The sequence below is a fragment of the Schistocerca serialis genome, chromosome 6 (genome assembly GCF_023864345.2).
Source record: "Schistocerca serialis cubense isolate TAMUIC-IGC-003099 chromosome 6, iqSchSeri2.2, whole genome shotgun sequence".
NCBI classification, from domain to species: Eukaryota; Metazoa; Arthropoda; class Insecta; order Orthoptera; family Acrididae; genus Schistocerca; species Schistocerca serialis.
This window is the reverse complement of record NC_064643.1, coordinates 399,734,812-399,747,268: the sequence shown is the minus strand read 5'-3', so window position 1 is coordinate 399,747,268 and position 12,457 is coordinate 399,734,812. Positions and strand designations below refer to the sequence as shown.

Genomic DNA, 12,457 nt, shown 5'->3' with positions numbered 1-12,457 from the left:
TATTTCCGGAATGGACGAAATGAATATATAAGCCGGCCAGTGTAGCCGAGCGGTTCTAGGCGCTTCAGTCTGGAACCGCGTGACCGCTACGGTCGCAGGTTCGAATCCTGCCTTGGGCATGGGTGTGTGTGATGTCCTTAGGTTAGTTAGGTTTTAGTAGTTCTAAGTTCTAGGGGACTGCTGACCTCAGATGTTAAGTTCCATAGCGCTCAGAGCCATTTGATCCATTTTGACTATATAAATAATTATGTCTGTACTGAACCCTCAGTACGCGAATGCTACTCGCACGTGGAAATTTTTTAATACCATATACCCTTTCTGTTAGTATAGTATTCATCTAATTATTTATTCATGCGTGGCTACTGCCATGAAGTCCTCTCTTAAATCCAGCTAGGCATATTCTACATTACATACACAGTGAGAATCATGATATAGGAAGTGTTACGTTTAATCAGGATATACTGCAAGTGCCTGGCGGTCTTGATCCGTGGAATTCAAGACAACAGATGAGATGACAGAGCGAGGTGGCGCAGTGGTTAGCACATTGGACTCGCATTCGGGAGGACGACGGTTAAATCCCGCGTCCGGCCATCCTGATTTAGGTTTTCCGTGATTTCCCTAATTTCCTCAAGTCAAATGCCGGGATGGTTCCTTTGAAAAGGCACGGCCGACTTCCTTCCCCTTCCGATTAGACCGATGACCTCGCTGTCTGGTCTCGCCCCCCCCCCCTCCCTTAACACAACCAACCAACCAACCAACCAACGGATGATGGGCGGTTGAACAACACTGCTGTTCGTATCGGTAATTTGACTCAAATGACAATTGACCACTTCTGGACACTTCATTAGGGCGCGAACCACGGGTTCGATGCGCTTTACTAGTGCGATATGTGAGAGGGCCACATGGCGCGCACGCACGACCAGCCGTCCCTTTGTGTGGACTGCGTGCCGGGGAGGCCGGCCGGCCGCGGTCTGCTGGCCGTGCCATATCGAGCATCGCCCTCGCCGCCGGCTCCCCCTTCTCGTGTTGCAACCCGCGAAGCACAGCATAACAGGTAGCTTCAAAGGCCCCTCCGCCGCCGGTGGCCGGCGCTCCCATCGAGCAGGCGTGCGAGCGCCGTGCTGGTGCCGGCGAGTTACGGCGAAAATAAAACGCTAAAAGGCGGCGGCCGCGGCGATACCGCCGCGCCACTAAAATATGCGTCACTCGGCAAACGTACGACCTCCGCGCGTGCCCACTCGCGCTGCATTCCGTTTTGCTCCTCCCTTTTTAATTTTTTTTTTATTTTTTACTCCTGTGTTCCCTCTCCAAAAGACGCGGCTATGCTTTTGTCGTCCACAAATTTTATCATCGCGTTTTTTTAATTTCCCTGGCAACGGCTCTCGCCAGGAACAAAAGAATGGTAAGTCGCCGAGCCGGTATGACGCGAAATATTCCATCGATTCGTCGTCGAGCCGAGTTTTCGGGTACCGGCACCGCTCGACTAGCCCCCCTCTTCCCACACGGCCATTACCCTTGTTTAAATAATTTATGTTCGGCTCTTGATAACCGGGCCGCGTGGTGATATTTGCATAACCTAATTATGTAGCGTTTGCGCTCGTTTAACTGCATTAAACGAGTGTACAGAGTATCGAGAGCTTCTGTCAGCAGAAGCGGAGGCGAGAGCCGACTGTCCGCTGGAAATATGCTTTATCGGTGACGGCGCGACAACTAACCCCCGTAGCCCGAATATAGACCACTCAGACGTACCGGAACCGTCGTCAGCGGTAATCTCACTTTCATGTTATGATTAATGTACTACAGAATTTAGTGTAATTTATGTCTAACGTAATAAAGCTAAGATATTACGCACAGTTTTCTACACGAAGAATATTTGCTGTTCTAGCACTATTTTTATAAATCCCACAGAACATAAATCTAAATAACTTACATAATAAATGACTAAAAATGCAAATAAACATTTACAGTTATATTGTTGGCTTTTTACTGTACACCTTTATTACCTGTGAGTTTTAATAATACCAAATAGCCCATACGTAAACTGGTAAGGTGGCCGGTGTGGATGTGCAGTTCTAGGGGCTTCAGTCTGGAACCACGTTACCGCTACGGTCGCAGGTTCGAATCCCGCCTTGCGCATGGATGTGTGTGATGTCCTTAGGTTAGTTAGGTTTAAGTAGTTCTAAGTTCTAGGGGACCGATGACCTCAGCTGTTAAGTCCCATAGAGCTCAGAGCCATTTGAACCATTTAAACTGGTAAGGTTATGAACAGCTATTCGTGGAGCCTAATCGCTAACGGATAAATGTAGGTAGCTAGCTACCAGTACAACTGTCTTGTCTTCGACATCCAGTCGATCGAAAGATTTTTTCTGTTTCACTTTTGTTAACTCTATCAATGCTTTATTACTGTGAAAATTGTCAAATCACGTCGTGGTTAGGAGGCCACGTAAAACTGTAGGTAACACTGCAATTTGCTAGATAAGTCAGTTCAAAGCTCAGAGACAAGTAAGGGTCATCAGCTTCAGTAAGAGGATGCCTACTGAAGCACTGTGGTGTACGAACAGATGTCAGAACATGACTGATCCGTAGTAGATGTATCATTACATTAAGTTAACTGCACCTTCTCAGAGGCATAAGACGTAGTGAACAAAGGCTTGTCTGTGTTAGAGGAGTATTTCATGAGGTGGAAGCTGCGGGATGGTTATAATTAAACTGGCCGTGTTCCGAGTGTTGCAGTGGTGACTGCATATATCGCAGGACTACGGAACATCGTTGGTCTGTTCATTAATCGCTGCGCCTACGGAGTCTGCTAAAAAAAATAATAGCTCCATTTTCTGCCACCAGGTGAAGGTATGGCACTGATGGTGTGGGTCATGGAAAATGGAAGGAACGATTAAACACATAATAACGGTGGCTTTGGAACTTCTATTAAGACCTGTTCTCAAGAAATATCCTGCATCCATAACACGAAAGCCGGCCGAGGTGGCCGTGCGGTTAAAGGTGCTGCAGTCTGGAACCGCAAGACCGCTACGGTCGCAGGTTCGAATCCTGCCTCGGGCATGGATGTTTGTGATGTCCTTAGGTTAGTTAGGTTTAACTAGTTCTGTTCTAGGGGACTAATGACCTCAGCAGTTGAGTCCCATAGTGCTCAGAGCCATTTGAACCATAACACGAAATGGCAGGCAGCGGCTCCCTGTATATTCGGTGTAATCAGGGCGATATGTCATCGAATGCTATCCTTCATATGACGGAGAGTCCAGATACATTACCGAAACACACAATATTTCAGATACCCCCACAACCAGAAGTCACGTGGATTTAGGTCGGGGGGCCAGGAAGGTCACACATCTTGAGATGATGCAGCCGTTACTGCAGCTTCCACCTAGCAAGCGACATGTACTGCTACCCTATCTTGGATGAAAATTGTGGTGTTGACACAACTGTGTTCTTGCAAAGCTGGGATCGCTGTTGTGCAAGGATGTTCTTATAACGTGCAGATGTCATTGTAAACTTAACAGACCTGCGAGATGTCATATCCTCGAAGAAAAGCGGTCCGAGAATGAAAGAACTTTTGAACCCACACTACATCACAGTGTCACATAAGAAGAGTACATAGCAAGTTCCTGCACAACATGTGGCATAGCAGAAAAAGAACATTTCCCAGCAACATGTCATTCATTTCGATGACTTGAAAAAAAAGTAGGAAGGGCAAAGTCATGGCATTGTAACCTACCTAGGGACTCCATTTCGTGCACATTCTGTATCCTGTAAGGATACCAGGATAAAATGCGCTGCATAATCTTTTGAACTGTTCACTAGGAGAGAGATAATTTCCATGGCACATCTCGAAAACGGGCTGCAGAATTTTAAGAATGTGGTCTGTGGTGTCGTCAACCATAGCTTCTCTCTCTCTCTCTCTCTCTCTCTCTCTCTCTCTCTCTCCCTCTCTCTCTCGCTGTGTCTGTCTGTTGCACCAACTAATTCACCTGCTTCTTCAGATTTATTGATCATAGTGTACCCCATTTATTGATATGGGGCTTCTTTGCAGCTATTTCTGTCGTCGATATTCCCACAATGCTGCGCTGCTACTGCTGTCTTCTTGGTAAAACAAATTTACCAGTAATGCACTGTCTTTCTTTTTTGCAACCACTGTATCTCACACATTAAAATTCAACCTTCTCAATCCTTTACACCAACAGTCACTTCCGAAATAAATTAACACTAGTAGCAAAGTGACAAATAGCGTACTGACGTCAAAACTGGAACCATTTCATTGCTCACGGCGCCATATTGTCGCCTGGTGGCAGAAAGAGGAGCTACTACTTTTTACGTATACTCTGCGAGTGCACCGATTGACGAACGTATCTACGATGGATCAGCGTCCTGCTATTCATACACCTCCCGCTGCAGTACTCGGAACACTGTCAGCTTAATTACAACCACCCAGTGTAACCAAATACATTGAAGACAGAAGTTGCATCATTCCATCTCATCGAAGTACAATCCACAGATAGTATAAATGAACAGTATATTGCAGAACAACAGCCCTGGCCTTACTATTATGTATCAGCTGAGCACTGTTCAGTTATATGGCTCAATAGTTTCTCACGGATTTTCAGCTTCGGAAGGTCGTGAGCATTCTAATGCCAGACTTCAGACTATGCCTGTTCACTGCTCTCGGTGCTACGTAAGATCACTCCACCTGACACAAGAAGACAAGGTCTCGTTTAGTTATGCACAAGAATACGGGAGACTCAGTCTCTTCCCTTACATATTATAATCACATCAACCGAAATTATAAATTGTGTAAACGAGTCAGCGATCATGTCTGGTGCTTTATGACTTGATCGAACATGGTACACAATTCACAATTAACGTTTTCACCTTACTGCCCCCATCAGGTCTGTTACAAAACAGAAAAAATTAAAAGAAAAAACACTTATGTGACAAAAGTAAGTACAGCAGATGGGGTTATTACTTAATAAACGTTATTGATCATTTGACTGAAGCACCTATGCTTGGGTTTCTACATCTACATCTACATTTATACTCCACAAGCCACCCAACGGTGTGTGGCGGAAGGCACTTTAGTGTCCCTTTCCTGTTCCAGTCGCGTATGGTTCGCGGGAAGAACGACTGCCGGAAAGCCTCCGTGCGCGCTCTAATCTCTCTAATTTTACATTCGTGATCTCCTCTGGAGGTATAAGTAGGGGGAAGCAATATATTCGATACCTCATCCAGAACTGCACTCTCTAGAAACCTGGACAGCAAGCTACACATCGATGCAGAACGCCTCTCTTGCAGAGTCTGCCACCTGAGTTTGCTAAACATCTCCGTAATGCTATCACGCTTACCAAATAACCCTGTGACGAAACGCGCCGCTCTTCTTTGGATCTTCTCTGTCAACCCGGCCTGGTACGGATCTTACACTGATGAGCAATACTCAAGTATAGGACGAACGAGTGTTTTGTTAGCCACCTCCTTTGCTGATAGACTACATTTTCTAATGACCCTCCCAATGAATCTCACCCTGGCACCCGCCTTACCAACAATTAATTTTATATGATCGTTCCACTTCAAATCGTTCCGCACGCATACTCCCAGATATTTTACAGAAGTAACTGCTACCAGTGTTTTTTCCGCAATCATATAATCATATAATAAAGGATCCTTCTTTCTATGTATTCGCAATACATTACATCTGTCTATGTTAAGGTTCAGTTGCCACTCCATGCACCAAGTGTGTATCCGCTGCAGGTCTTCCTGCATTTCGCTGCAGTTTTCTAATGCTGCAACTTCTCTGTGTACTACGGCATCATCCGCGAAAAGCCGCATGGAACTTCCGACACTATCTACTAGGTCATTTATATATATTGTGAAAAGCAATGGTCCCATAACACTTCCCTGTGGCACGCCAGAGGTTACTTTAACGTCTATAGATGCCTCTCCATTGAGAACAACATGCTGTGTTCTGTTTGCTAGAAACTCTTCAATCCAGCCACACAGCTGGTCTGATATTCCGTAGGCTCTTACTTTGTTTATCAGGCGACAGTGCGGAACTGTATTGAACGCCTTCCGGAAGTCAAGGAAAATGGCATCTACCTGGGAGCCTGTATCTAATATTTTCTCGGTCTCATGAACAAATAAAGCGAGTTGGGTCTCACACGATCGCTGTTTCCGGAATCAATGTTGATTCCTACAGAGTAGATTCTGGGTTTCCAGAAATGACATGATACGCGAGCAAAAACATGTTCTAAAATTGATCGATGTCAGAGATATAGGTCTACAGTTTTGCGCATAGTTTTCAGGCAAGATCGTTCGTTTCGTTCGATGCTGAGGTGCTATTCCAATACAGCTGGAGAGTCTCTGCAATGCTGTTCGAGTTTAGGGAAATATCAGGTGCACTGCTGCGTGAATGGAAATTTGGACTCAGGTGGGAGGCGTGTGAGGGTAGCCTGTGTGGCTGTATTAAGCCACCTTGCCATGTTGGTGTAGTGGTTTTCACACATTTCTAGTGAGCATGAGACCTGAGTTCGACTCCTGGCCTTAATAAAAAAATATCAGTCATCGCTTCAGTCTGGATATATACAACACAGATCGAGTTTGATGCTTATTTCAATGTATTCAGGAAGCTTTTAGTCGAGAGTCCCTAGCATTAGAGGCCCGGCTTGCTGCCATGTGCAGTGGCCGCAGGCAGCCCGAAGACCAGACCTCCTTGCAGGAGCACCGCAAAAGGGAAACCATAACACCGCACAGAGAAGCTGCGAAGCGGTGCCATCTGGTTTCCCCCTGAATGAACCATTGTACCTTATGTTTAAATAATTATTGATTCCTTAACCATCTGTCACAGAAGGTCGTGTTTTATTTGCTTCATTATGCTCCATGGTTTTCTACCAATTAATAGATCTTATATTAACTTTTACAGCTTTTATTCTTTCACAGTGTTGCGTAATTTACTTTTTTATGCTTGAATGTTTCTATTAACAGACTCTTCCTTAGAATTTATACCATTTTTTGGAACATACTAAATTTATTTTTATATATTGTGTTTCACTTTATGTTTCGTGGCGAGACATATATTTTGCCTTATGAAATCCCTTTCATGAATAACCATTCACATTCTATTTTAAGACATTACATCCATCATCATGATCATTTATGTGCCCCAGGAGTAGAGACATCTACGGGCTTGAATGTCTATAGGACGACTCCAGAACATCACCAGGACTTCTCATATACCTGTGTACAGATTGTTTGACGTTAATAGTTGTATTAGAATACTTTTAGTGGTATGTGTGGCTATTAGCCGTGTTATATTCTCTGTGTGTTCCTAGAATTTCTGCGTGTTTAGCTCTTATCTAGTTGAGCTTATTTTTGTCACACTAGCGTTTTTCTTTTCTATTTTGTAGTAGACCTGATTATCGCGGTAAGAGGAAACCAGTTACTGTGCAATGTACACCATATACGATCAAGATTGGCAGTAATGAATACAACACAATCTTATTGAGCAACATGATCGATTTGTATCCTGTTGGTGTCAGGATAACTGAGTGTTCTACCGCAACAAGGATTCTTATGAGTCGACAATACAACTGTCAATATCCCGGGCCGGCCACGGTGGCCGAGCGGTTCTAGGCGCTTCAGTTCGGAACCGCGTGACTGCTGCGGTCGCAGGTTCGAATCCCGCCTCGGGCACGATGGATGTGTGTGATGCCCTTAGGTTAGTTAGGTTTAAGTAGTTCTAAGCTCTAGGGGACTGATGATCTCGGATGTTAAGTCCCATAGTGCTCAGAGTCATTTGAACCATTTTTTCAATAATCCGGACTTCAGTAATTCTCGACTCATCTCTCTCAAACGAAATCGAATCAGATGTGTAACAGTGAGAAGAGCTGCTCTCTCTACAGCTCGAGGACACTCTTGAAGTTACGATTACAGCGAGATGGTGCAGACGGTCCCACAAAGAAGACTTCTCTAAGGGAATCGATCTGAGTACCAGTACATTGATCGTTAAGTTTTTCAACTTTTTTATTTATCTGGTTGTTAATGCTTTCTTTGTACATTACAGTTAATGTAATTGTGATTGTCTGACAGCATCATAGGCTAAAAAAACAAATAATTTACTTTAAGTTCAACGTAAATTATTAACGTAAGTAGTTAGTACGTAATAATATCACAAGCACGATTCGAATCCCCATCCTTGAATTCACTGAAGCTTCATTACATGTATTTCGGTACCTCAGCAGATAAACTATGCAACAAATGAAACAATGACAGGACGAGCAGGAAACGATTTGAGCTTCAAGAGTTAAGATGATACGTGATGTTCTTTCAATGACTGCAAAAACTAACCAACCTTACAAAGAACTTGGCAGCATGAGCACATCGTTAAGAAATTTCACCCTCTCTGGCCTAGATGCATGTACTAATTTGACTGGTAAGGGTATCACAAAGCCGTTGTATCCTCTCCTGAGCCAAGTTGGCCAGCAACTATTTCAATTGGTCTGTGACATCCCAGATACTGGCACCTGGACGGAGTTAACGTCCGAGGACATCCTTTAGCATTTTCTGTTCATGCGATATGTGAAAATACTCCTGGTCTCAGATTCACGCAGTAAATAATTACACGCGCCATGCGCAGATGAGCGTTGTCCTGTTGAAAAATGGCACGATGATACACTCTCATGAGAGGTAATACGTGCGGACCGAGATTGTCTGTGACGTTGACTTACCGTTATGCCGTCAGAGTTCACTATTGAACTAATAGCCTTGACCAGAAGTGATACCCGATGGCTCCCCACACCATTACGCCAGAAGTAACATAACTATGCTTCTCCCAAACATCGGAAGAATGGGACCTTTCCACGGGTAGGCGCCATATTTGCTGACAACGGTCATCCTGTGTTGTGAAGGACCACTATTCATTACTAATCGCAAAGCAATGCCATTTATCAGTAGTCCGTACATCCTGGTCACCGTACCACACCAAACGCTGCTGTTTGTGTTGTTGTGTGATGGAAACCTACGAAAGGGACGCTGATTTCCTAGTTCGGCTGCTGCTGGTGTCCGACTAATGGTGTGGGACGACACTGAATGGTATCGGGAGTCCATTACTTTTTATCGTATGACAAGCACAGAAGTAAAAAGACGACATTGTGCTTAGTGCACAGTAAGACGCTCCTTCCTTGTGGGAGTCAGACATGCTCGTTCGAAACAATGCCGACAAGTATCCTTGCCCCACATTCCCGTCCAGGCAATTGTCGTGTCAGAATACCTCACTAATCTGATGGAGACCCACGATGACGGCACTTTCAAACCCCGCCGTCTCTCAGGAGTACATGGAATCTCCTTGTTCTTCTCAATGTTCACTCAAATTAAGGCGCTGTTCACACTGTCATGTATGGTAACAACAGGAACACAAACAACACTACTACACTTTGCTGGTCGTTCTGCCTGTCACTGAGAATTACAACACTAATGATTTAAATACGAGAACTAAGTTAAATTGACATCCTGCACTGAAGTCTAGGTGTGCTACTGCTTCTGTTATTCAGTGTATTTACGAATTTACATTGAATTAAGTACGCTGAATTAAGTTCAGTAAACGAAAACGACATGTTAGTTTCATTCGTGAACTGAGCAGACCATCCCAGACAGAATGTAGATCTTCCGCCAGTACAAATGGAGCAAACGTTAATGCTTTACAGAGGAAAACTAGTTTCTCGAACAGGTCATATAGCACGTTGGCAGTCTGGTGTGGGGCTGCACACAGCTCGGCACTGCTGGAGGCTAGCGTGCAGTCGCGAATATTGGGAACGTATACGTCACACCGGTGTGACGAAGTTGGCGCGTCGGTGGCGGGTGCCGCCGCTGTCGCTGGTCTACATGCTACTGGCTGTTTGCTCACCGTGCGCTCGCCCAGGTTGCGCACGCGGCAGTGCAGGAAGGCGGTGCCGCCCAGCTGCACCGTCACGTTGCTGACGGTGTTGTTGTCGAACGTGGGCTCCGTCAGCCGCTGGAACTCCTCGAAGTTGGAGTACCACAGCTGCTGCCACTCAGAGTGCCGGTGCGGCATCTCTCGCCTCCCTGCAACACCAAAGCTCTCCGTCACCTGTGTCCAAAAGTGTTCAAAAAGTCTCTACGCGATGCCGTATGCTGTACAGTTTGATAGACACTTGCATTTCATTACTATGCCATTAAACAAATACTTTCGGTCAGCAAGTCACTAAAACATTTACGAGTTTATTCCCGATTTCTTTTAAAACCAGTCTTTGACACATAAACACACAATTCTAAAAATATACATAACGAACACATATCAGTTGACTTACCATATACTAAACCTTTCACCTAGCCTTACTGCATCAAGCACAATAAACCTTAACACCTTGAAATGTTGGCAACCTCAGATCAGTATCTCTCATATAAACTGTCGAGTCACATTAATGTGACAACTTGTCAAAAGCCTGAATGACCCTTTTCTTCGTGGCGGACCGTTGTGAGACGTGAAAGAAGAGAGTCAGAGAGCTTCTGAAAGACACCGACATAATGTGGAGGAATGCCGACTCCATTGCCGTATCCGGCTGCACTAGGCTTCTCGGTTGAGGTTCCACGACGAAAACAGCTCTATGGGGGAGGTCCCACAAATTCTCCATTGGGTTTAGATCCGGGTAGTCTGGTGGCAGGAGAAGACTCATCTTGGTGCTCTTCGAACCACGCACGTATACTCAAGCTGTGTTATACGTTGCATTGTCCTGCTGGTAGCTGCCATCGTGCCGAGGAAAAACAAACTGCGTGTTGTGGTGGCGGTGGTGGGGGTGGGGGTGGGGGAGGAGATGGTCTCCAAAGATAGATGATACATTGCGTCTTCAAGAATGATGAGAACACCCAGAAAATGCCCTTCAGCCTGTACTTTTCCGAAGATTGTTGCGGGGTGATTACATTGAGATGTTTCACGTTGTCCACACCAACGGCCATCTGTCCGGTAGAGCGTAAAACACGATTCACCTGAAAAGGCGACCTGTCGACAGTTAGTGGCCGTCCAGTTGCGGTACTGGTGTGCAAATTCCAGCCTTCGTCGCCGATCAACAAGTCAGCATGTGTGCAAGAACCAGGAGGCTGCTGCCGAAGTCCACGTGGAGCAACGTTCGCTGAATTGGCGTTATGGAGATCCTGTTGAAGGCGTTTGATTCTTATGGAAGGTCAGTTGCTCAACAATTGCAAGTCTATTCGCCCATACACATCCCCGCATCTGTCATTCTCCCTTGTCATCTGTGGCCTCGGTGCATCTCAATTACCTCGGTGCCAGTTTTGGATACACTATTTTGCCATCCGCGGTGTACTTTAACCAAGGCGGCGTGCGACCAGTTTAGAAACTTAGATATGTCGTAAATAGTTCCACCCTTGGCTGGAGCGCTAATTATCATGCCCTTTTCGACATCAGGTAAATTGCCGCCTTTCCGCATCACGACTACTCCACTGTTTTCCGCGTCACCCCGACACACTTTATATACCCTCCACTGGTAGTGCTGCCATCTGCCGTCTGTGTTTGGTAACTGCACATTCACATTGTTGGTGGTCATATTAATGTGACTGGATGGTGGTACATTCCACCATCTGTCACACAATCCCAGCGTTACCAGAGCAATAAATATTTAAATGCAGCAAACGGTGGCAACCTTCGTAATCTAAGCTTCCTGTCGAACATGAGGGTGCTTTACATTACTTAAAATATGCACAGCTATAGCATTTGTAAATCATAATTGCCAAACTTAATACTAATTTCACATATGTGACGAAGGAGAAGAATCTTGGCATTAAAGACAAAGTTCTCCATTATACTAGAAACAAACGCACTGACATATGCTGTTTGACGTGACGCGCCGGCCGGAGTGGCCGTGCGGTTCTAGGCGCTACAGTCTGGAGCCGAGCTACCGCGACGGTCGCAGGTTCGAATCCTGCCTCGGGCATGGATGTGTGTGATGTCCTTAGGTTAGTTAGGTTTAATTAGTTCTAAGTTCTAGGCGACTGATGACCTCAGAAGTTAAGTCGCATAGTGCTCAGAGCCATTTGAACCATTTGACGTTACGCGAGCTCCTGGTAGCAGACAACAGTAAACTGATGCTATGCGTGACATAAAGAATACAGAAAAGATACAAATAGGAGGACTACGCCAAACCAAAAGACAATGTCAATCTAAAACGTCACTCGTATGATAACCACACTGTGTATGAAGCAATGCCCCACAAAACTCATTAATGGCAATGAGTGTAAAATAACGTCACTCGAACTCTGACAAATCACACTTCAAGTGCACATCACACTGCTGCAGCGTTACACAGCAGCAAAGAGGAAGAGAGACTAAACAGCCTCTACCAGAATAATAACTTCACACCAGCTGTTACTGGCTATCTATCCTCTTGTGACCACAGTCAAGCACCATGCTAACACGTACCCTTCACTT

General features: G+C 45.2%; 1 protein-coding gene across 3 annotated transcripts in view; it reads right to left on the bottom strand.

Annotated features, from left to right (window-relative positions):
- LOC126484068 (hemicentin-2-like) overlaps positions 1 to 12,457 on the bottom strand; it is a 1,942,222-nt gene that overhangs the window by 554,336 nt on the left and 1,375,429 nt on the right. For all 3 annotated transcript variants that reach the window (XM_050107431.1, XM_050107430.1, XM_050107432.1), the window contains one exon: positions 9,902 to 10,080. In XM_050107431.1, coding sequence (XP_049963388.1) covers positions 9,902 to 10,080 — 179 coding nt within the window. The remainder of the gene's footprint in view (positions 1 to 9,901; positions 10,081 to 12,457) is intronic.